At 42.7% G+C, this 24,903-nt stretch overlaps 2 protein-coding genes across 2 annotated transcripts; both read right to left on the bottom strand.

Annotated features, from left to right (window-relative positions):
• Positions 1 to 5,263: 5,263 nt before the first annotated feature.
• Positions 5,264 to 6,420, bottom strand: LOC149373812 (uncharacterized). The gene is made up of 2 exons (XM_089595649.1): positions 6,351 to 6,420; positions 5,264 to 6,009 (listed from the first exon to the last, which is right to left on the bottom strand). The coding sequence occupies exons 1-2, from the start codon at positions 6,418 to 6,420 to the stop codon at positions 5,264 to 5,266; spliced, it is 816 nt and encodes a 271-aa protein (XP_089451775.1).
• Positions 6,421 to 6,603: 183 nt separating this feature from the next.
• LOC111643396 (uncharacterized) lies at positions 6,604 to 12,008 on the bottom strand. The gene is made up of 6 exons (XM_089595648.1): positions 11,914 to 12,008; positions 11,717 to 11,862; positions 10,534 to 11,618; positions 9,997 to 10,185; positions 7,689 to 9,954; positions 6,604 to 7,637 (listed from the first exon to the last, which is right to left on the bottom strand). The coding sequence occupies exons 1-6, from the start codon at positions 12,006 to 12,008 to the stop codon at positions 6,604 to 6,606; spliced, it is 4,815 nt and encodes a 1,604-aa protein (XP_089451774.1).
• Positions 12,009 to 24,903: the final 12,895 nt, after the last annotated feature.

Here is a 24,903-nt window from a genome sequence, read left to right as displayed (position 1 = left end):
TTAAAAACTATTATTTGAAAAAAAATTATGGGCTCTTTACTATGAACTCGAATAAAATAAATTTGCCATATAAGTGGCAAATAGGAAACAATAAAATTTTTATTGGGTCTTCATTTTGTGCAATCAAACTGACCGTTTTTTTATTGGTTTTTATTGGACTGCAGTACTAGGGAACAACAACACAGAACATTCACGTGCAAATTTTTTCGACACTCAACGACACAACGTTTGCCACGTAAAAAAAAGAGCGTTCATTTGTATTCTATGTAATTTAAATAAACGAACGTTTTTTTTTTTTTTGTGGCAAACGTTTTGTGTCAAAAAAATTTTCTCGTCACAGCAACTTGCTGCCAGTTTTTTAGTTGGTGAATCAGCTTGAATATTTATTTTTTCTCAGGGAAGTAATGAGTCGGATTTAGAAAAAATGATGTCGAATTAATGCGTACAAATAAGAGTGTCGATCAAGCTGTTGTGTTTATCTTGGAGAGCAATGTTTGATTTTATAGTACCTCAACGGATTGTAACATCGCCACCAATTTTTTTAATCCACAGTTTTGTATAACCTATACAACGTCGTCATTGCCATTTTCAAAAAACGTGCAAGCTAAGATTGCTGATGGGGGCATAGCTGGATTCTGCATAGGTTTTCTCGTTCAAGTGATGAATATTTCAATTGATTTCTTGGCTGACAGTGAAAAGCTGTTGTTCGTTGGATGAATGTGTAAGTGGCAAAAAAGTTAAAGTAATTTTTCAGGAATTTTTCGTTTTAAACTTTGTTTCTTTTTAATAAATGTTGAACGTCTCTCGGCTTTTTCAAGCTTTTATTTTATTTGATTTACGAACTGAATGTTTCACAACTCAGTCATATCACCATTTAACGCAAAATTTTTTTCGCAATCATTATAAACCGATCAAAATCAGGATTGCAATAACTTATAATAGGTATAATAACAACTTACAACAATTAACATAAAATTATTTTCAGATTTTCGCTGTTTAGGCCATGTTTATTTAAATGCTGCTTGTTCAGGTGCAGAGACGAACGTGTGCTGGTAGCTTAATCTGTCCGCAGAAAGCTGTACAAAATCATGGGTTTTTTAATCGATTCCTCAATGAAGCCTAATTAGATAAGTTGCCTTTTTACTACTCATTTTCAAAATGTTCTTTTATTGAAAAGATGATTGATCTTCGTGAAATTTTTGTATTCTCTAGGGTCCATGGATTCAGTTTATGAGCAACTTATTCTATTCATTGAGGCACAGGATCTCTCAGCTGTATTCTTACCATGATCTGTTTGAATAACAGGATAATGGAATTAAAAATAGCTTGTGTAATCAACTTGTACATCATTTATTGTTTATTTTAAAAAATATAGCCAGTTCACCTATGATTAATAAATTATGATAATGATTTTTTTTTCTAAAAAAATTCTTTCTATTAATGAGACGAAGTTAATAAAAATTTGTCAAATTTATACGTTTTTAAGAATATTGTTGTTCAAACATTTTTTTTTAATAAAAAGTTTGAAATAACTAAAAAAAAGTTTTTAAGTAGTTTTTAAAAAAGTTATAAAAAACTTTCTCAATACTAAACTAAAATCAATCTATAACTATAAATTTTCCACTTAATTTTTGATAAATATAAATAAACTTCCTAAGAACTTTCTAAGAACTCAATAAAAACTTATGCCTATGAAAATTGACAAGTTCAAATAAAGTTTGGCTCAGTGCCATCGGTAAAGTTTGGCAAAAGTTTATATATTAAATAAATTTACTTATAATTACTATATAATACACAAAATACTTTTTCTTATTAGCATAAAAAAGCATTATAAAGTTATAATATAATATTAGAACTGTTTACAATAAATAATAAACGCGCACACAAGTAAGCTCTTCAAGTTACTTGATATTAGGCTCTAGAGCAGTAAAATACATAATAAATAAATAAAAGTGCAGAAGAACGGGCGTTTTGGGATTAAGAAGTTGTAAACTCTCTTCTTTTACAAATAACGGTTAAGTTCCGGTACACACTATCAACATATGTAAGTTTTTGTTTACTCAGGTCGTGTAGTGTGTTAGCTCAATTGGATACGCACCCTCTTTTGGACCCAACTACTGTGAGGTCAAGACTCTAAGATTCACTTTTTTTTTTATTATTTCGTATTTGAATGGGTTCAGCTATTTATATATTTATAAATGATTAACTATAGGAAAACTTGCATGCATGAAATCAATGCCAATAACCCAATACGCTCGGTCCGCTCATGCTTAAATATACTTATTAGTCGTAATGTAAAAAAAAAACCCAATGCGCTTACTGGTCCACTCGTTTTTTTTAGTAAGTAACACCCAACACCTTAAGCATGTAATCCCCAGTATCCCGACACGCCCGCTTAGCTACGCTTTTATTTTTTTATCAAGAATTCAACATTTTGAGAGCCTAATCTCAAGTAACTTGAAGCGCTCGCTTGTGTGCGCTTTTATTACTTATTGTAAACAGTTCTAATATTACATCGTAACTTTATAATGCATTTTAATGTTAATTATGAAAATTATTTTGTTTATTATGATATTCATTGTAAGTAAATTTATTTCATATATTAAAGCGCACACACGCGAGCGCTTCAAAAAACTTGGAATTAGGCTCTCAAAATGTTAAAGACTTAATCAATATATACTTAAAAGCACGGCTGAACGAGCGCTTCGGATTACTCGGCATTAAAATACGCTCTTAAAATGTACAATACTTAGTAAATAAATGAAAGGGCACACAAGCTAGTGCTTTGAGTAACTTAATACGAAAAAAAAAAAAAAAAAAAAAAAGTGACCTTGAGTGTCTCGAACTCACAACCTGTAGGTCCAAAACAAAGTGCGTATCCAATTGAGCTAACACACTACACAATTTTTAAAACAAGAACTTACATATGTTCATAGTATGTACCGAAAAGCTTAACCTTTAATTGCGTATGCTTTCGTAAATTAAAATTTATTCTAAATTTAGCATAAGTTGTACTTATTACTTAGATGTTTTACTCTTCTTTAATTTTAAAGAAGAGCTTGTAAGTGTGTTAAGTTTAAGAAAATAAACAAAAGTGCAGACAAACGAGTGCATTGAGTCATTAGGGATTAGCTGTTTGGAATTCTGATTATTTGGAAATAAACAAATCTGCAGGCAAGCTAGCGCATTAAGTTATTGGGGATTAGTTGTTTGTGATTTTATTTATTTAGTAAATAGGTATAATGTTATTTAAATACCAGTTACTTTGTTGGGTTAATTGAGATTAAATACTTGGGATTAGTTACAGAGCGTATTTTATACTAAATAGCATTTAGATAATAATAAATTAATAAATATGTCTTCGAGTCTTGAAAAAAACATAGGGATTGAGCTTTAATCAATGCTATCATTACAAAACCAAGGGAAAAAATTTGTTTTTAACTGACACCTTTTTAACTCAAAATTAAACTGACACCTTCTTCAGCATAAGTTCGAGCTGACACATTTTTTAATCGAATTCAGAACTGACACCTTTATCCAAACTTTAAGCTGACTCCTTCTTCTGCATAACCGTCGATATAATTATATTTGATTCGTTAGCTTACATTTCAATGTTTTTGATAATTTTATGTTATTTGAATGTATCGTTATTGATCTTACACTTGTTCATTAAATTGATTAAATTTTTTTGTTTGATAAATAAAATACTTTAAGCACGATATGTTTTTAAGTTCTTATAGTTTCGTGCTTCTTTATAGTGTTTATAATTTCTAAATATGCTTTTTGTTGACACTTTGATTCATATAATGAATAATTGTATTTTCCATTAGCCAATTGTTAGTAATGCCTTGTGCTCGCTTATATGTACTTTTATTGATTGAATTCTTACACTTCGGTAAACGCATCCCATTTCCAGTTGAATAATACGCTGATGTGACTACATTCATTTTGATGAAAACAATTATCATGAAACGTTTCGAATAAATAGTTACGTTAAGTAAGTAAGAGGTTACGTATTATATAAAAAACAATGATTGCACACTTATTTTGATTTTTGTTATAAAGTTTATGTTAAAAATATTACCTTAATATTCATGTTTAGTAAATGTCTAGTAATTCATGCTTAGTAAAAAATATAATTCTTTCAACATTGCTAGTTAGTAAGGTTGCTAGTATTAAGTGAACTGCTTAGCTCACTCGAAACTTATTGAAGAAAGTGTCGAGTAGAGAGCGTCAGCAGGATTACGATTTAATTAGTATTATGGTATGAATGGTTATCTAAAGGAAAGCAATGACGAAATAAGAAGTTGGATGCGTATCTTAAATCAACAAACAACTATAATTTTAGCAAAAGAATTCAACTACATTTATCCAAAAGAAATACGATCTACGTTGCTTTAATATTGTCAAGTTGCGCGGAAGAAAAAAAATTAATGTTTAAATACAGCTAGAAAACGCTGATTTTCGATTTAAAGAGAAAGAAACTGTCTTGAATGTAAAACTAGGCTCACCAAGCCGAGGACGAGAAGGATTAGATCCCAAGCAGCAAAAGTAGAAAGGTAGCACATAATTATTGAATAGCATGATGTGCTTGAAAAACTGTCCCGACTCAGCAGCAGAAAACAGGCTCTCCCGCAGGTGTTACTCGCACATCAGTCTGTAGGCGAAGAGAGCAAGCGCGGGGCCTCGTTGCGTTAAGAAGCCCGAGCGCTCGAGGAGCCGGGGCAGGAATATCCTCGTGAGAGCATGTGTGTTTGGACTGTGGAACTTGGAAATAGAATCTGTAGTAAGCAAACCACTACATTCGTAACACCCACGAGAGCTCCCCACTGCCGCTCCACTGGCGGAGGAATGTAATAGCGCCGCTGCTGGGGCTCACCGTCGGCTTGGTGTTACAATCCTATTCTCCCGTGACCATAGCCGCCCGCTCTGACGCCACTTGCGTCAAAAACGAGAGGAATCAACTCAAAAGAAGCAAATTTGCTTATAAGAAAAAAAAGGAAATCATCTAGATTTTACGTAAACTTCATAGTTGAAAAGTCCTTTGGCAGGCAAAAATACTAAAGATAAGCTATCACTAATAGAAATAATAGGTCAAATTTGAATTTTTAAATGTAAAAAAAAATGTGTAATCCAGAATGATTAAGGGAAGAGTTACAAATAACATCTAATTAGTAGAAGAAACTAACGGTCAGAATCATAAAAAACAAAGTAAACTATCGAACTTTTAATATGTCAACTGTTAGTGTTACCTTCACTGCACTTAGTCACTAGCTTGGTTCTTGAAGTGATCTTGATAACAACGTTGAAGCTCCGATTCAGTGGGTAGTTTCACTAATTTGACCACTGGTCGCCTAAAGGTGGATGTGGCCGTCTGTACAGTTACTGCACGTACCAAATTGTCATCTTCTTTGTGAGTTATCGTTACCCGACCCAATGGCCAATGGCTTGGTGGAATATTGTCCTCTTTTATGAGAACGATGTCACCGACCTGTAGATTTGGCTGGGGCTTCAGCCACTTGTTGCGAAGCTGCTTGTGATGCAGCACCTCCTTTTTCCACCTGGCCCAAAAGGAGTCTCTGAGGTTAGTCAGTAGTCTCCAATGGCTGACTCTGTTTGACGAAGTTGGCTTCTTACAGTAGGGCTCAGGGTAAGCCAGTAGCAAAGAACCCACTAAAAAATGCGCTGGAGTCAGAGCAACAGCTGAAGATTCATCGGAGATGAGGGGACAAAGAGGGAGTGAGCTCAAGCAGGCCTCTATCTTGGCACATAAAAATGCCAATTCTTCAAAGGTGAAGGTTGATGTTCCAACCACCCTCTTGAAGTGGTGCTTGAAGGACTTGACTGCTGACTCCCATGTGCCGCCAAAGTGCGGCACTCGAGGAGGTATGAATGTCCACTTTATCCCTCTCATGGCTAGCTGGCTGTTGACGCCCTCGACAAATGCAAATGACTCGTTGAACAATTCATTGAGCTCCAAGGCAGCTCCCTTAAATGTTGAGGCGTTATCTGAAATTAAAGTCGAGCAAGTACCTCTGCGTGCACAAAAACGGCTAAACGCTGCCAAGAAAGCATCAACGGTTGTTTGGTAAAACACTTTATTTGATATTGTACAAGAGGGTTGATTACAGCGTGAGAGGCGTCGTGAGTGTGAGCGGGACAAGCGTCTGGTCGTCTTGGAGAGCAGTGCTCAAGTGCCCGAACGTAGAGGCGGCTCCTGGCAAGGCGGAAGCCCGTGAGCATGGCGGAAGTGCACGCAGCGCCTCGCTCGGCTGTCGCGCTCGGGCGCAAAACGAAACAATCCGCCCGCCTCGATCCTGGATCGAATAACTACGTGCCGCCCGCCAAACCGGGGTCGGTCGGGGAGTCTGCTGAAGGTGGCGGAGCCGCGGGAGGCGCTGACACAGGCAGCAAGACCATCTTGGTGATGGATTGCTTGTACACGCCAGTCGCTGTCTTGAGGGTAGCAGCGCGGACAAAGCCGTCGGCTCCCGGGTGGACGCTGATGACACGGCCGATCGGTCATCGGCCGCTGGACTGCAGAAGTGTAGCGTCGAGGAGGACGACCACATCGCCGACGATGAAGTTCCGGCGAGGAGTAGTTCATTTTGACTGCTGTTGGAGTGTGTTGAGGTATTCTCGGCTCCAGCGGGACCAAAACTGGGCGCGGACCCCCCGAATGAGCTCCCAGTGGGCGAGCGCATCCAAGCTCTCCGCAGGGGGGCCGGGCAGAACGATGGAGTTGAGAGGGCCACCGACAAGGAAGTGCCCAGGGGTGAGAATATCGAGGTCTCCAGTGTCTCCAGATAGCGGTGTCAGTGGTCGGCTATTTAAGACCATCTCGATGCTAACGAGCACCGTGGAAAATTCCTCGTAGGTGAGATGGCGCGACCCCATGACGCGCTGGAGGTGACTTTTGGTTGACTTGACGGCGGCCTCCCACAAGCCACCAAAGTGAGAAGCACCCGGTGGAATGAACTTCCAAGCAATTCCTTGATCGGCGAGAAAGCCCGCGACCAATCCCCAGTCCAGCTTGGCTGTCAGTAAGGCATCGCGCAGCTCAACATCAGCGCGGCGGAAGCAAGTCGCGTTGTCGCTCCATATCTCACCGGGCCGACCGCGGCGTCCAGCAAATCGGTGGAGGGTGCCCAAGAAGGACGCAGCCGAGAGATCGTCGACCAGCTCCAGGTGTAGGGCCTTGGTGGCGAGGCACACAAAAACGGCGATGTAGCCTTTCGTGGTCCGGACTCCTCGTCCTCTGGCGGAGAGTACATGGAAAGGGCCGGCGTAGTCCACTCCGGTGCAGGCAAAGGCACGAGAAGGGGAGACTCGAGACGACGGCAGTGGGGCCATGAGTTGAGTCGCCGGTCGCGCTCGCAGCCGGATGCAGACGACGCACCTGCGGAGGTGAGCCTCGATCATCCGGGGCCCACCGAGGAGCCAAGCGCGCTTACAGACGTAGGCACTGGTGACACGGTATCCACCGTGCAGCGCCTGAGAGTGCGCCCAGGCGATGACCATGGAAGCGAGGGAAGAGGCACCGCTGAGAATTGGCGGGTGCCACTCCTCGTAGGTCAGCGGTGAATGCTCGAGCCGCCCGCCGACGCGCAGAATCCCGTCATCATCGAGGAAGGCTGCTAACGGTACCAAGGGGTTCGTCTTCCGCAGACGTTCGCCCCGTCAAAGACACTGGAGGTCGTCCGAGAATGATCTCTCCTGGCTGAGGCGTACACACGCGAGAAAAGCGTCGTGGAGTTCGGTCGGCGTAAGAGGTGAAGCGACCGAAAGCACGGGGCCCCTGCCCAAGCGGCTCCGGACAAATCGACGAATGTGTACGAGGAAGCTTAGTAGCATGCGTAAGTTGGAGAATTGCTCGAGGTAGCTGGCGTCGACTACGCAGCAGATGGATGAATGCTGGTTTGGTGCGGGGAGCGGGTCTAGGGGCCACGAGTCGACGTCCTCGGCGAGCCAAGCGGGGCCCTCCCACCAAGTGCGCTGCGAGCGAAGGCCGGTCATGTCGGCACCTCTGGTCGCGAGGTCGGCTGGATTTGACTGGGTCGGCACGTATCGCCAGACGCTCGAAGGCAGGATTTCCTGGATTTGGGCGACATAGTTGTCGATCAGCACGTTGTTGGTTGGCCTGTCGGAACGCAGCCAGTGCAGAACGATCTGTGAGTCGCACCATGCGTGACAGCGGTCGACAGGTACGCGTAGCTCGTCGGCAGTGGTCCGCAGGAGCTTGGCGGCAATCAGTGTGGCGCGGAGCTCGAGGCGCGGAATCGTCATGCGCGCGGATGTCTCTGGCGCCGACTTGAGCGAGCGAATCGGCGAGAGCTTCGTCCGAGCCAGAATAATGTGGCAGAGCGCCGGTCCAGCCCTGGGCGCGAGGCGAGAGTAGATGACGGCTGCCATCACGCGGCGACTGGCGTCCGAAAAGCCGTGCAGGTGAAGCTTGGAAGAAGGCCCGATTCCGATCCAGCGCGGTAAGGTGAAGGTGGCCTGGAGCTCGGCGGTAAATTCCGCCCATCGGCGAGTCATTGAGATCGGCGCAGGCTCGTCCCAGCCCAGTCTGGCGCGCCAGAGATCCTGGAGCAAGAGCTTGGCATTCAACACGATCGGCGCGAGCCAGCCGCATGGGTTGAACAGACCCGCGAGCGCCGCGAGCATCGTCCGCTTTGTGCTCTGCGGCTGGAGTGGTGGAGGCGTCAACTGAAAGCAGTCCAACGGTGGATCCCACTTGACCCCGAGCTCGCTGACGAGGCCTTCAGCGTTGAGCTGCTCCCAGGTCGGACGTAAGCGGACATCGTCAGGCAGATCGTCGAGCAGCTCGCGGACATTGGCCACCCACTTCCGCAGGGGAAAGCCGCCGGCCTTCATGAGCCCGCTCAGCTGGTCGCCGAGGCGCCGAGCCGCGGTGACGTCGTCGGCCCTGGAGAGAAAGTCGTCGGCGTAGCGGTCACACAGGGTGGCTGACACAGCTTCGGGCCAGTTGTGGCCTTCGTCCTGGCATAGCTGTTTGAGGGTACGCAGCGACAGGTAAGGCGAGCACGATTCGCCGTAAGTCACAGTGAGCAGCTGGTAGTGGGTTGGAGGCTGGCTGGGATCGGCAGCCCAGACGATCCGCTGCAGGTCGACGTCACGGTAGTCGATCCAAATCTGCCGGAACATTATGCGGATGTCGCTGCAGAAGGCGATGCGGTGCCGCCGCCAGCGCATGAGCACCGATGGGAGCGCGGCTTGGAGTCTGGGTCCAGCGTGGAGGACGTCATTCAAGCTGTGGCCACTGGAAGTCGGGTTGGACGCGTTGAAGACTACTCGGAGCTTGCGCCTGCGAACAGCATGCTGCCAGATGCCATGATGATGGATGTAGTTGACGGGCCGCCCAGCTGTAGCTGCAAGCTCAGTGCTGGTGAGTGGGCGCATGTGGCCCATCGCGAGATAGTCAGCCATGAATCGACTATACTCCACAGCCATGTCGGGGCTTCGCCGAAGCCGGCGTTGCAGGGCTGCCAAGGAGTTCTTGGCGCTCTGAAGACTGTCGCCAAGAAGAAGCGAACCGCTGCCCTTCAGCGGGAGGTGCACGATGTACCGTCCGTTCGCGGCGCGTCGGTGGTCTGTGAACGCACGCTCGCACTCGATGTCCTCATCTGAGCGGCGGTGAGCCTGAGTAAGATCCTCCATCTCCCAGAATCGCTGTAGCAGAGCGGTTAGCTCGTTGTGCCAAGGCGGAGCCACGTCGAATTGGGCGGCTGCACAGACGGCCGACGTACCTGGAGCGAGCCCGACGGCACGGCCTGCCAATACCCAGCCGAAGACTGTGCGCTGCCTGACGATTTCTCCTCGTTGAGTGTAGCCGGGTCGTAGCAGCAAGTGGTAGTAGTCGGTGCCGATGAGGAGGTCGACGCGTTGTGGCGTGCCAAACGAAGGATCGGCGAGGCCCTCGCAGTCAGCCCACTACCGGATTGCCTCCGGGTGCAACGGGGTGGAGGGGTATACCAGGCCGAGCCTGGGCAAACACAGCGCTGTCAGCGCGACCGGTGGTGCGAGCCCTGGAAGCTCTAGGTGGAGATGGGCCCGGACTCTGGACCGGACGGCGGACTCGCCGCCAATGCCGGAAATGCTGGCTTCGATGGTTTCTAGTCGTGCGCTGACCAGGCGCACAAGAGTCGCAGAGATGACGGTGACCTCGGAGCACGCATTCATCAGCGCTTGGGCCGGAACTCGACGACCAGGAGGACCGCTCAGATGGACGAGGGCGGTCGGAAGCACGGCTAGTCACGCTTGAGGTGATGCGTCAGTCGAGTGCTCTCCCGATGAAGAGGTGGGCGGGTCCGTCCGGGGCTGCTTTGATGATGTAGAGCCGTCGGGCTGCCCTGAGCGGCGGCGACGGGCACCGTCATGCAGTGAGCTGTGATGCTGCTCTCGGCAATATTAGCAAGCCGACCGGGAGGGGCAGTACTTCACAGCGTGCCCGGGTCGGAGGCAATTGAAGTACAGCAGTGCCTGGTAGACGAGCTCCCTCCGTGCGCGTACATCAAGCCCCTGGAACTGCGCACAACGCCCGGGATAATGGCCCTCGTGGCACGCCGGGCACGACGGCGTATCGTTGCTCGTGGCGAAGGCGTAGTTATTGCGTCCTGATGTCGAGGAGTTCGAGCGTGAGGCTGTCCCACTGAAGGGACGTGCGGGCTGCGAGGCTTCGACAGAGCTAGCGGCGCGGCAACGGCGCTGAAGAAAGTCGGTCAAGGTGGCGAATGTGGCAACGTCAACCTCGGAGCCGGAAATGGTACTCTCCAACCGTTGGAGCTCCTCCTCCCATGCACGCCTCGTCGCTGGATCCATGCCAGTCATTCCACACGAGACAAACCAATCGTCCCAGCCGGCTACGGGACGACCTAAAGCGCGACGCTGGTCGCGATGTTCTTCCAGGGTGTCCAAGAGGCTCTGCAACCCGCGGGCGGACTCGTCTCTGAGTGGCTTGATGTTCCACAGGGCTGTGACATGGTCGTGGACGAGAAGGCGGCTGTGCTCGTAGCGCGCTTCAAGCAGAGCCCATGCCGTAGAGTAATTGGCCTCAGCTACCTGGACCGTATCGAGGGCCGTCTTAGCGTCTCCCTGAGCGAGCGACTTCAAATAGAACAGGCGCTCGACGATGGTAAGTTGGCAGTCCTCGTGGATCAGCGCTCGGAAGAGATCACGGAAGCTCTCCCAGTCTTCTCGTCTCCCGGAGAAGTTCGGAATGCTGATTCTCGGCAAGCGAGGCCCACGGCTCAAAGCCGGGTTCTCTGGGCCCGGAAATGGCCTGGGAGGGACAGGTGCCGGCGCCAGGGAGTCTCTCGCATCGTAGAGGCAAGACCGTGCGTCGAGGTAGTGCGCTTCCACGTCAGTGTTCAGCTGGACCAACCGAGACGCCTTTTCCGGTGGCGGAGCTTCGATGAGCTTGAGATGGTTGGCTTGAAAATCGCCCCAATATCCACCGAGCAACTCCGACCTCGCTTCTAACATGCCCGAGCTCCAGCGGACTGGCTCCATCTCATAAATGGTGCGGGCTGGCCCGGCCAACAACCTCGGCGAGAGCCGACTGAGCACCGAACAGCGCGGTCCAGCCTTCGTCCATTCTGAAACATTAGTATTCGACGCTTAAGCGGAATATGCCACCGAGACACAGCTGGCGGTGTTAAAGGGGTCGACAATTCGAGTCGAATCGGCAGGCAACGCGCTTGAGCGGACAAGATGGCCGCCACGGCCGACAAGGAGGCCGTCGGCGGATCATTGCAACAATGGTGGCTTGATAAAGCCGGGCCACGTCTGTACCACTCGTTAACTTTGGCCGTCAGCGACACAGCCTGCTTGCCGCCGTAGCTGGGCCAAATGACTGGACCGCGAGCTCTGTCAGTCGCGGCAGTCCCTCACAACATTTCACGCGGGCAGGGCGACACGGCTTCGACATTGCCGTGGCCGAACGACTGGTGCCAGGCCACGGGCAGTATGGCGATCGCAGCGGCCATGTTCGCGCTTTGTTTGTCACTTATACTTACATTGCTTCAAATAATGTAGAACCACCAGCTGTCCTCTGGGCTGCTGGTCGCTGGTCATCTTCACGGAATCTGGCTCTCAAAGGACCAATGTTTGGTAAAACACTTTATTTGATATTGTACAAGAGGGTTGATTACAGCGTGAGAGGCGTCGTGAGTGTGAGCGGGACAAGCGTCTGGTCGTCTTGGAGAGCAGTGCTCAAGTGCCCGAACGTAGAGGCGGCTCCCGGCAAGGAGGAAGCCCGTGAGCATGGCGGAAGTGCACGCAGCGCCTCGCTCGGCTGTCGCGCTCGGGCGCGAAACCAAACAACGGTCAAATCTGATACCACCTCAATATGTATGGCCTTAACCACCATACATATGAAGGTTACCACGTAACCTTTGTTACTTTTAGCCCCTCTGCCTTTAGAGAACAGGATTGACAGGGGGCCCGCGTAGTCAAGCCCTGTAACTGTGAAAGGCCGAGTTGGGGTTAGACGATACGCTGGAAGTTGTCCCATTAGTTGACTTGCATTCTTGGCTTAGTGTCGTGCACAAGAGACACACTGGTGAAAAACTGCCGTGATGACTGTCGTACCCCGAATGATCCAGAACGTCGAGTTGAGAACTGAGAGCATCAACTGAGGGCCTCCATGAATGGTTAAACTATGAGCTTCCTGAACGAGTCTTTTGGTCAGCAAACAGCCTCCTGGGAGTATGATCGCGTGCTTTTCTCTGTAGGTTAGAGTAGAGTAATCAAGCCGACCCCCAACTCGGATCAAGCCTTGCTCACAGATAAACGAATGTGAGCGTCTTAAACTGCTCCGTTTGGTCAGATCTTTGTCCTCGAGTAAGCGACGTCTATCGTCGGCAAAGTGACAAATTTGAGCCACTCTGAAGCAAAAAATTCTTGCAGCGTTGATCTCATCCACCGTCGGTGGTCCATGATTTCTCTGGCCACGAGAAAGTTTGGCATTGATTTGCCAACGTTTGATGTAGGCCAGAATTCGTAGAATTTTCAAGAAACTAGTGGTTTGCTTAAGTGAGGGTAAGCAAAGAGATTCGAGTGGTCTACTAGGTTCGTGAGTGTCCACCAGTTCCTTGGCGAGGAGGGCATGAACTTCTTGCTCGTCCATTCGAGAGCGTGGCCACTCTAACTCGGGTGATGTGAGCCACGCAGGACCATTCCACCAAAGATCAGAGTTTGAAATTTCTGATGTTGTGAATCCCCGAGTTGCGCAGTCCACTGGATTCTGGGCCGAACTTACATGCCTCCAAGGGGCGTCTGGAAACGAGGAGATGATCCCGCTTGCCCTATTTGCGATGAAAGTCGGCCACTTGGGAGGCTGACCCTTCAGCCACTCCAAGACAATTTGAGAGTCGATCCAAAAAATAACGGTCGTTGGTGGTCAGCGTAGACTTGCCAGAAGCTGTGCAGCAAGCCTGGTGAGAAGTAAGCCTCCACACAACTCTAACCTTGGCAGCGAAACTACTCTTAGTGGGGCCACCTTCGACTTTGCTGTGAGCAGAGTCGCCTTATTCCCAGGTAGCACGACGTAGAGGCAAGCTGCATAAGCTTGTTTAGATGCGTCGGTGAACCCATGAAGATGCCACTCGCTAGAGGTAGTTGAGCTGGTCCACCGTGGTATAGCGATTTCAGCCACTCGAGCTAGATCGCCGCAAAAATGCAGCCAGCGCTGAAGCAATGGATCGGGTAGTGATTCATCCCAGTTCAATTTGTGAAGCCAAAGTTCCTGTAACAGTATTTTCGCGACGACAAGCACTGGGGCTAACAAACCTAGAGGATCAAACAACCTTGCGATTTCAGAAAGTATTGTACGCTTTGTAGATTCAGTTGCATGTTTGAGCGTTGACACCCGAAAATTGAAATGATCTGTTTTTGTATTCCAAAACAACCCAAGAGTAGATATCACCTCGTTCAATTTCATCACCACGTTCGATGTGTTGCTTGACAGGAGTCCATCGAGTACGTAGGGCTGATTGGATGCCCACTTGCTTAGTTTCATACCCGCAGACGCAAGTAGGGAGATGAGCTGATTTCTTATATGACGAGCTCCTTCCAGATCATCCGAGCCAGCAAAGATATCATCGACGTAGAGCTGATACTGAAGAATGGCTGCGGCTTCTGGGTGAGTCTTCTCTCCCTCTAGTGCAAGCTGCCTCATAACTCGCAGAGCTAGAAAAGGAGTAGATGCCGTCCCATACGTCACTGTCGTAGTCCTGAACTCCTGAACTGGCTGTGAATCTTCAGCTCGCCAGAGGATGGACTGCCACTTGGTGTCGTCTTGATGGACCTTGATCTGTCGAAACATTTGGACTACGTCCGTAGTAAAAGCATATCTGAAAAAACGCCATTGAGTTAAGACAGCCGAAATTTCAGTTTGTAACTTAGGACCTGGCAATAGGACATCATTCAACGAGAGCCCAGTTGAATCCTTCTGGGATGCGTTAAATACAACGCGAATTTTTTTTGAATCGTCTCGCTTGACTACGGCATGGTAAGGCATGAAATAACCCTCATGAGATCTGGCATTTGGTAATACCAATTCCATGTGATTAGAATCCGAATAGTCGAGCATGCGTCCGAAAGGCTCTCATTGTGCGCTAACCGTTTCTCTAGACGCAGAAGACAAGCGTGATTGATTTCTCGAGAGCCGGTGAATCTGGGTATTTGCGAGAAGGGAAGACGCACTAAAAACCTACCCTGCTCATCACGGTAGTGAGCATCAACGAAATGTTGCTCACAGAATTCTTCTTCTGGAGATAGAATCTTTTGGCACCGAATCTCTTCTATCTCCCAGAATTTTGTAAGAAGACTTGAGATCGACGGTTCCGTGTAGGTATGGAAAACCTGAATTGAACTATTTGTTTCAGATAATACTTTCGAATGGGCCTAACCCGTGAGCAGCCACCCAAAAACTGATTGTTGTGCAACAGGTGTCCCAATTGGCCCAACCTTTAGACCATCCTTAATGATTGATGCATAAATGTCCGCGCCTAATACACAATCAACCCTGCCTGGTTTAGAAAACTGAGGGTCAGCCAAAGAAAGTCCTCGAATGTAAGACCAGAGCTGAACCACAGGTCTTCTCGAAGGAATGAGTTTCGTCAAGAGAGTTGCTCAACAACTCGTTTGGAAACGAACAATCACTGTGAGCCAGGATCGATCAAAGCACGAACGGAAACTGAGTTTCCCTTGGAGTCAACTAGCATCACTTAAGCAGTAGCTGGTAAAACCATACTCTCCACAGAAGTTGAGTTAGCTGCGATGGATGAGATCGTGGTAGAACACGACGTCGTAGCTTGCTGTGTCGAGTCATTGTGTTCTGAAGAAGAAGTCACAACAAGCAACCAGTCACAGGTTTTGAAGAACAACCTGGTCTTGTGACATTAGCACCTGGATTATCTGGATGAAGCCTAGTATGATGTTTTCCTTGACATACAAAACACCGTTTGGCTGAAGAACATTTATTGGCAAAATGGGAAGCCTGAAGATAGTTTAGACAGAGCTTCTTCTTTTTGCAAAACTGAACCCTTTGTTAAATTGACATGTCTTCGAACTTTTTGCACCCGAAAAGCCAGTGCGTACCAGAGCACAACACGCAAAACGGATTTGACTTGTTAGGTGTAGAATCAACAGTTTGGGCTGTATGGACAGCCGCTTGTTTTTTACCGACTGACTGAAAACCTGAACGAACATCGGATTTTTCTGCCGTTGTATGCGACTGCTCCAAACTTTGAATTCTACGTTCAAGAAACTTAGTTAGATCCTTATATGAAGAGAATCCCCGTTTTCCCTCTTGTGAAATCTCCTAGTTTTCTCACAAGATAGGATCTAACTTACAAATAATACAATGAGCAATAAAAGAATCAGCCTGAGCAACCTCACAGTCTAAATCTAATAAAGCTCGTACTGTTTCCTCGACCTGATCTAAGAGATCGTTCATGCACTAACGTTAGGAAGCTGGATAAGTTTTTCCACATTGTTATAATGCCTGAGTCTTATATTGTCGTACCGACGAGTAAGCTTTTCCCAAGCAATGGTATAATTTGCATTAGTGATTTCTAAACCCTTCAACCTGTGCGCGGCTTTTCCCTGTACTGAAGCTAACAGGTGTGATAGTTTCGCGACATTTGAGAGGTTCGTTTTGTTATGAACTAGCGAAGTAAAGCGTTGTTTAAAGGATTTCCACTCTTCGTGATTACCGAAGAAAGTAGGTAACGAGAGTGCAGGAAGAGAAATCTGATCAACTACCGCAGGATTAGGGGTAGGGTCAATAGTTGACCGTGGGACCGGCAAGAGATCTTTGGTTCGCTTACGAATGACAGATTTGGCAAGGGTGTAACTATCTTCCGCTTTTGAGTAACAATTTGATTTGGAATAAACGTGTTCTGCTAAGCTAACCTCGTCGAGATCGTCATGAGATTCGAAAAACTGAGACCAGTATTTTTCAAGCATATCTAAACGGGTCTCAAAATGTTCTAAGGTTTGTCTCTCAACACCTACTGTAGAGGTGGAGTTTTCTCGAAAGTTAACTATGTTGTTGAACAGCTTAACCTGCTTCTTCATTAACTTGTCCATGACGAACAACAAAAAACCAACAAAGGTTAACTTAAACAACTGAACAATATGTATTTACGATAACAACGAAGATAACCACTGTTTAACAAGACAACAAGCAAAAACGTAATAACAAGCCTGGAGGCGTATAAGATTAAAAAAAAAAAAAGGAAAAAGCACTACTGGAATGTGAGAGCGAGAGAGAAAGAGAACGTATGTATACTTACAGTACCTTTCTGAAGAGAGCTTCTCCCCCCGCTCGCTCGACCTCGCTCGATTGTCGAGGTATAGGCGCTTACCACTGCGAAGCCGACGATGGGGCGATAAAAGAGAAGGTGCAGATGTGACGTAATAGAAAAGGACAGCACGATAAAAATAACTGCCTAGTGTAGACAAGATTTTCCTCTCTTCTCTCCTCCCCGTGCCACCGAATCGATTGCCGAAGAAAAGATGGCCGACGTGTTGAACCACGTCGTCGAAAATGGATGTGGGGCCACGAGATTCCAGAAGGCCATGGATGTGCAGCTCTGCTACCAATGTTTAATGAACTGCTTAGCTCACTCGAAACTTATTAAAGAAAGTCTCGAGTAGAGAGCGTCAGCAGGATTACGATTTAATTAGTATTGTGGTATGAATGGTTATTCAAAGGGAATCAATGACGAAATAAGAAGTTGGATGCGTATCTTAAATCAACAAACAACTATAATTTTAGCAAAAGAATTCAACTACATTTATCCAAAAGAAATACGATATACGTTGCTTTAATATTTTCAAGTTGCGCGGAAGAAAAAACATTAATGTTTAAATACAACTAGAAAACGCTGATTTTCGATTTAAAGAGAAAGGAACTGTCTTGAATGTAAAACCAGGCTCACCAAGCCGAGGACGAGAAGGATTACATCCCAAGCAGCAAAAGTAGAGAGGCAGCACATAATTATTGAATAGCATGATGTGCTTAAAAAACTGTCCCGACTCAGCAGCAGAAAACAGGCTCTCCCGCAGGTGTTACTCGCACATCAGTCTGTAGGCGAAGTGAGCAAGCGCAGGGCCTCGTTGCGTTGAGAAGCCCGAGCGCTCGAGGAGCCGGGGCGGGGATATCCTTGTGAGAGCATGTGTGTTTGGACTATGGAACTTGGAAATAGATTACATTCGTAACACCCACGAGAGCTCCCCACCACCGCTCCACGGGCGGAGGAATATAATAGCGCCTCTGATTGGGCTCACCGTCGGCTTGGTGCTACAATCCTATTCTCCCGTGACCAGCTAGAAAAATAATTTTCTTTTAATTGGAAACAAAAGTGTACACTTGTTTGCTTATTTGTTTTATAATTTGAAACCTATTAATTTGACTAGTTGTTCATGCGTTAAAAACGTTGGAAAAAAAATTTTAATCATAAATATCGGGATAACAAAAAAAAATATATATCCTACTCGGGGAATTGACCCCACGATCTCTGCGCCCACAAGTAACCGTCTTACCCTTCTGCTATAAGCAATCAGACATGTCACTGCAATAAGATTACATACGTTCGTTGGCCTACCCCTGTGCTTATGATAACTTCTAGACCTAACTTTAATTATAATGTAAACTTACTTGCTTAAAAACTAAAATTGATTATCTATTTTGACAAAATTATTTTTCTTTATATATACAACATCGTTTACGTGTAAAATACTTATTTACTAAAGTGCTAATTTTTGAAATCTGGCGACACTGTAGTATAAAATGAATATTTAATGAACTCTTTGAGAACACTTTTAGTGTACGTGTTGTATCATAACCTTTATTTATTACAACGGATAACGAATGTTATATAATAATGCTGGATCACGTTTGAATTTTACTTTAATAAAAACTATATTATGATGAAGAAAATGTGTTTTGTTAGTAAGTATTATGCGAAATGAAATAAAATAAATTTATCTCCATCTTAAGTAGATCAGGATTGCTTTTATAGTCGAAGTACTCTATAGCTTCACGGTAGAGCTTTAAGCTAGCACGCGGAAGGCCCGAGTTCGAGACCCACACTGGAAAAAAGTTGGTCGCCCCGCGCCACCGAATACAGTCACGCCGTGCACTCACTTTCTTGGTCGCGCCGCATGCCTGTTTTGGGCGCGTGGCGCACCCAAAGTACCTGGCGCGTGGGACAACTAAAATTTAGATGCGCGGCAGCACCAGCTACACGTTCGGCAGTACGCCCAATGTTTAGGACTGCTGTCTGCCTGTTTTGGTTTAAAAGAGGTGATGTGGCTTAAACGCTGTGCAGTTAACTTTTATTTATAATTTAATGTATAGTTGTAAAAATTAGTGGCAGTGTTTTTATTGTAAGTGTATGTGTATATCTTCCAGGTAATATACCAGTGTACCTTACGTATACACGCTTACATGCATGCGTCGTAACGAAAATTTCCCAGTTAGCCTTATCAACTCTCTTGCAGGAGTGTGTACATCTTGAAAAGCTGGGGACGGCACTTGTGTTTACATTTATCATTTTTTAACTTCGAGTATTGAAACTGGTATTCACCAAAGCGCAATGGAAGAGTTTTTCCAAAATTATCAGCATGACGATATACGGAAGTCGTTTATGCAGCGTGAGTATACCTAACCAAAAATAAATTTTCATTTTTAAGTATATGTATACACTGTTACAGTTAGTATTATGTTGATTGATTTGAATAGGTGGTATATCAGACAATAATTTTTATGATATTGATAATACTCAATTAATTAATGTTTTAACTACGGAGTTTGAGATTGGAGATGTATTAGAATTCATAAGTCATTATAATTTTGAGAAGGGTAAAAAGTTGAGTGATAGTATGGTAGTAAATCTCTCTGATTATGAAAGCGAAGGGAATACTCATGAAAATATGCGTGGCAAATATGAGGTTGTTGCAAGTTTTGAAAAAAATGATCAGATGGATACGGATATTCCCATGGAATTTGTAGATAACTTTGCACTTGACGTTTTACACGAAAAATCAGATATACTCCCTATTGACACTACCACAGCAATGTCCACTCAATCATCCAGCAATCATGATCACTCATCTCTGCATACAGTAGCTCTAGACCCTTGCTCTACTGCCTCTCCTAATAGGTTTAATCATACTCTTTCACATGAACAGACGAGTAAGCAAATTTTTATAGTTATTCTTTTATTTGAGAGACTTTAGTAATGATGACAAATAGTACGTAGTTCTTACTAGTTTATTTTCGATTTAAAATGAATTTAGATGAGCAAATACATTTGGTTTTGAAACCACACGTAGATAAATTATTTAATTATTTTCTTTAGGTAACAATTCATTTGTATCAAATGATTTATATAAATATCTAAGTGCACCAGGTAATTTTATAGGCAATGCCCTATTACAAAGGTACAAACATACTAAAAAAATTGATGAGGCTCGTCTGAAGGATCAGTGCATTATTTTTAAATTTGAAGAAAAACAATGTTTTAAGTAAGACAAATATATTGATTATGGTATAACATTTACAAATTTACAGTTTCAATGGCATTAAATACTCTTACTACTACTGGCGTCAAAATTATTGTATCTGCAATGAATTAATTATTTTATGCGTGTTACTTTATCAAGATACTTTTATTCATAATTTTGTTAATATTAATTTAATTATTAAAAAAGAATACAAAATTCAGTCTATGGATTTTTGAGAAAAAAGAAGCTCAAACACTGTGTTAGGTATAACAATTCTTGTTTTCATTTTGTCTTTTAGATTAAAGGAATCTGACTTCATTAGTTTGAGAGATCAAGTTATTGATTTGTTTCCGGAGGGCAAGAGCAAGGAATATTTTTACGAGCCTTATTATACTAATGATCAACAACAAACGATTTGTGCGCGAGGTCTACTTTATTCTGGCTACAAATATTGGCGAAAATATTTACTTGAGGGTAGCTTACTGCAATACGATGATGAAGATTCTGAAGTTCAAAAAAACGGTAAAAATATATAAAAAAACATTAACAAATATATTGGGTCTTATGACCGATCAACAATATTACATTAGCCATTGTTAATAAAAAACCCGTGAAAATTTATTAACAGTAAAAATTTAATCGGCTCGAACTCAGTTGCCATCGGATGGAGTAGCCTTTATTGTTAGATTGTTTTATCAAATGCTATTTTATTGATTTTTGTGCTTATCACCTCTTACCTTGTTATAAATGATTTTAAATTTATTTTAAAAAATTACAGACTGTCCAGTGCAGTTGGATGACTGTTTATCGGATGTTAAGAAGTGCCTGGTAAATCCATGTGATGTAATTTTGCAGTGGAAAAATAGTTTTGTTGAGTGCTCCAGTCTTCTAGTAAATAAAAAGAATCTAATTAATTCATTAGAAACATACTTTCTAAGTTTTCCGTGTTTAACTACATCGCTTGGAACTACGCTGGTATACTTCTACTTTTTAAATGAATTATCATGTAAAAGTAATTCAATGACAACCAAAATTTTCTCAGTTTCAACTAGATTTCGACGCTCACACAGCTTTATTGCAACAAAATAGCATCATCGATGCTGATCTTGCTAAGCTATACCCGTCATTATTCAGTACAACGTGGACGCTTATCACACCAAAAATTTTAAATTTAAAAAAAAAATCTCGTATACCAGAGGTACAATCTTTTATGGAAAAACATAAGATTCTTCTCACAGCAGGTATTATATTTTAATGTAATTTCATACCCCGTTACATAGAACCGGTGCAGTATAGTTAAGTACCCACCTATTTTTTATGCATTATTGTTTATTCACCTAGGTACTCACAATGAAATTTTAGCACTATTATTGTTACTACTGTGTATGACAGTTTCAAAAAAAGTAAATGGAGAAGGGATTTGGAAAAGCGAGCTGAGTAAAAGCTTTATTCTACATATTGAGGTAAGATACAATGTAAAGACTAATGTTAAAAGAATTTTAATGAGTATAAGCCAAAATAATAAGTGGTTGATAAAAATTTTGTTATTATTTTAGAACATAGCAGACAAAGATAGAGAACAAGCACGTTTTCATGAATTTTTGAAAAATCTTCAGCTTCCAGTACTTCCATATACTGTGATTTGCGGTACCCTTGACAATATTAGTGAGATATACGTTGTGGTCAACTTGGAAAAATTTACAAAAAAAAATATAGTGGAGGCCGTAGAATTTATATACAAGTGTTTAACAGCACTACGAACTTGGCCAACTTTGTGCGACTATGTGAATTCTTTTATCCAAACAGTTATATATAAGATCGAAAAGCCTTTTAAAAGTTTTTCAGCTGTAATAACTTTAAAGTCTAACATCAAGTAGCTGTAAAATCAAAACTATTATTTTAATACCAAACAAGTACAAAAATTTCTTAGTAATTAAGTTGTCATTAGTGTGAGTCATTTTATAATAAATATTGTACAACATGAGAAATAAGGAACTTATTTTGCGATGTATAATCACATTTATTCTTGAATTATATGGTGATTCCAATTACCCCAGAAAACTCGTGCAACAGGTTATTGAACAAATTGACGGTTTTATCAGAAAGGTTTTTTTGCCCTCCATTAGTTTAGAGGTTATCAATATTTTAAAAAAGCACAATGTGCAAATGAATGTATTAGAAGAAATAACGACGTGTATAGCACGTCACGAAAATGTTTTCGATGACGTATGTACTGAACAAAAACGATTTGAAATTTTAAAAAGTTATGGCTTGTTGAACTTCGAATTATTCACCATCGGAAAAACATTTAAAGAAACGTGCATTGATAATTGCACAAAATATTTACAACAAAATTTACAAGCAGTTCACGTTCCGCTCCGAGATTTTCTCAAATGTTTCTGACAAATGCCAAACATTATGAGTCAAATTGAAAATTACATGAACAAATGAAAGAATGAGCCTTTCGTAATATCAAACGTAATACAAAGTAAATTATGGACTACACAGTACGCAAATAAGTTCCAAAATGAAACAGTTTTGCCTTTATACATTCATCATGATGACTTGGAAGTGGGTAACCCGTTAGGATCGCATGCTGGCACTAACAAATTCGGTGTTATTTATGCTTTAATAGCATGTCTTCCACCACACATTGCATCTCGCTTAAACAGCATCTTATTTGCGGGTTTATTTTCAGTTGAAGATAAAAAAAAGTGTACAAATCCGAATATATTTAAGAAAGTAATTGAAGAACTGAATTATTTACGATCAACAGGTATAGAAATTATTGTTAATGGGCTGAAAAAATGCATAAAATTCCAATTAATTTTAATACTTGGCGATAATTTGGCATTGAATAGCATACTGGGTTTTTCAGAGTCTTTTAAATCAAAATCATTTTGTCGCGTTTGTAAAGCTACCTCTGAGGAAGCTGCCAAGCTAACGGTTAAGGATGAGACAAAATTACGAAATAACACTAATTATCGGAAAGACTTAAAAATTAATAATTCATCTGAAACTGGAGTTGAAGAAAGATGTGTATTTCATGACGTTATTGACTATAACATTTTCGAGAATTTGAGCATTGATATGATGCATGATTTTTTGGAGGGGGTTTGTAAGTATGTACTTAGAGCAATTTTTTTTAAACATGTATTTGAACAAAAAATTTACTCATTAGACACATTAAATACAAAAATTCAAACGTTTAATTTTGGCAGTAGTACTAACAAGCCCCCACCTATAACCGTCAATAGGCTAAAAGGAAAATTAAACTTAAAAATGTCATCGGCCGAGATGCTTAATCTTGTGCGTTTTCTCGGATTAATTTTAGGTGAAATAGTTCCCGAAGATAATGAGTATTGGGAGATGTACAAAGTTCTTCGTAAAATTACTGAAATTCTTCTGTCTCCACGAATCGTTTTATTCGACTGCTCAGCCTTAAAGGAACTGATAACAGAATTAAACAGTAAATACATTGCTCTTATTGGGCCTCTTAAGCCAAAGTTTCATATACTTACCCATTATCCACGCATTTTAGAAAAACTTGGCCCTTGTATACATTACTGGACAATGAGACTTGAATCGTACAATCAAAGAATTAAAGCTAGTGCTTGTTCTACAAGTGGAAGTAAAAATTTATTAGTTACTGTCGCCACAAAACAAGTACTTAAAATGTGTCAAATCTTTAATAACGTTCAATGTAACAATGTTGAAAATGTTGGTCCTGTTGATAAATCTGGGCCAAAAATACCAATTAGAACTCAGTTAAAAGATTTTGAAAGTCAATCAGTAGCATACAAGTATATTGATGTAAATGGTATCAAATATATAACAGAAGACATTATTGTATTAGACATGTCGTGTAGTGAAAAAGAATTTGGTAAGATCTTGAATATTTTTGTATACTCCGACAATGTTTACTTTTTTGTGGAAACTTATGAAGAAATTACAATTGTGAACATTTTCATGCTTTTTTAATTTACAAAAAAAATAAATATCGATTAATTAAACAGTCAGAGATACCTTACATTTCGCCTTGTACTTTAAATACTAGATCTAACGGAGACTTGTTAGTTGTCGCTCCATATTATTTGTAATTACGTTAGATTATAATTAAATTTATATGATTGTAATTTACATCATTAAAGAATATTACTAATACTCTACTTACTTTAGACTTATCATTCAAAGTAAATTTCTCATTTCATCGAAGCATACCTACTCCAGAGAAAACATTTTACTTAACTATACGTTACGTCATTTGTTATTAATAAAATATTAAAAACACATTTTAAATGGCGAGCAAACTGCAATCATTATATGATTGTTGTTATACAAAACCGTATTACATAATTAAATATATGTCTTACTAATAAAAAAAAATTGTTTAATAATTTACTGTACGAATTGAATAAGTGCTTAATGCTAGAAATTAATTTTATTAACATTATTACTAATCACGCAAGTGATTTTTCACAATGCTAAACTACACAAGCTAATAGCATTATATATTCATAAAACAGGCAGACAGCAGTCCTAAACATTGGGCGTGTTGCCGAACGTGTAGCTGGTGCTGCCGCGCATCTAAATTTTAGTTGTCCCACGCGCCAGGTACTTTGGGTGCGCCACGCGCCCAAAACAGGCATGCGGCGCGACCAAGAAAGTGAGTGCACGGCGTGACTGTATTCGGTGGCGCGGGGCGACCAACTTTTTTCCAGTGCAGTTTCTGCATTTTTTACCAAATATTTAATTATTTTTCTTTAATTTAGAGAATACTTTATGAATTCTTTGAGAATTCAATTATTAGGACATAACTTGTTGAGTTTATAATTCATAATGAATTAATATTACGTTCATATT

Source organism: Copidosoma floridanum, unplaced genomic scaffold, assembly GCF_036245765.1.
Source record: "Copidosoma floridanum isolate Cflo_tuat_1 unplaced genomic scaffold, Cflo_Japanese_pri ptg000026l, whole genome shotgun sequence".
Lineage (NCBI taxonomy): Eukaryota > Metazoa > Arthropoda > Insecta > Hymenoptera > Encyrtidae > Copidosoma > Copidosoma floridanum.
This window is presented reverse-complemented; position numbering and strand designations above follow the sequence as displayed.

What these genes read in the sequence shown, in the direction of transcription:
- LOC149373812 (XM_089595649.1), bottom strand. Translation starts at nt 6,420, where the DNA reads ATGGTCTTGCTGCCTGTGTCAGCGCCTCCCGCGGCTCCGCCACCTTCA. An exon ending in AGACTCCCCGACCGACCCCG is followed by an intron (nt 6,010 to 6,350) that starts GTTTGGCGGGCG and finishes CTTTAATTTCAG; the next exon opens with ATAACGCCTCAACATTTAAG.
- LOC111643396 (XM_089595648.1), bottom strand. Translation starts at nt 12,008, where the DNA reads ATGGCCGCTGCGATCGCCATACTGCCCGTGGCCTGGCACCAGTCGTTC. An exon ending in CATCTTGTCCGCTCAAGCGC is followed by an intron (nt 11,619 to 11,716) that starts GTTGCCTGCCGA and finishes CTAATGTTTCAG; the next exon opens with AATGGACGAAGGCTGGACCG. An exon ending in CGCAGTTCCAGGGGCTTGAT is followed by an intron (nt 10,186 to 10,533) that starts GTACGCGCACGG and finishes GCGTGCTCCGAG; the next exon opens with GTCACCGTCATCTCTGCGAC.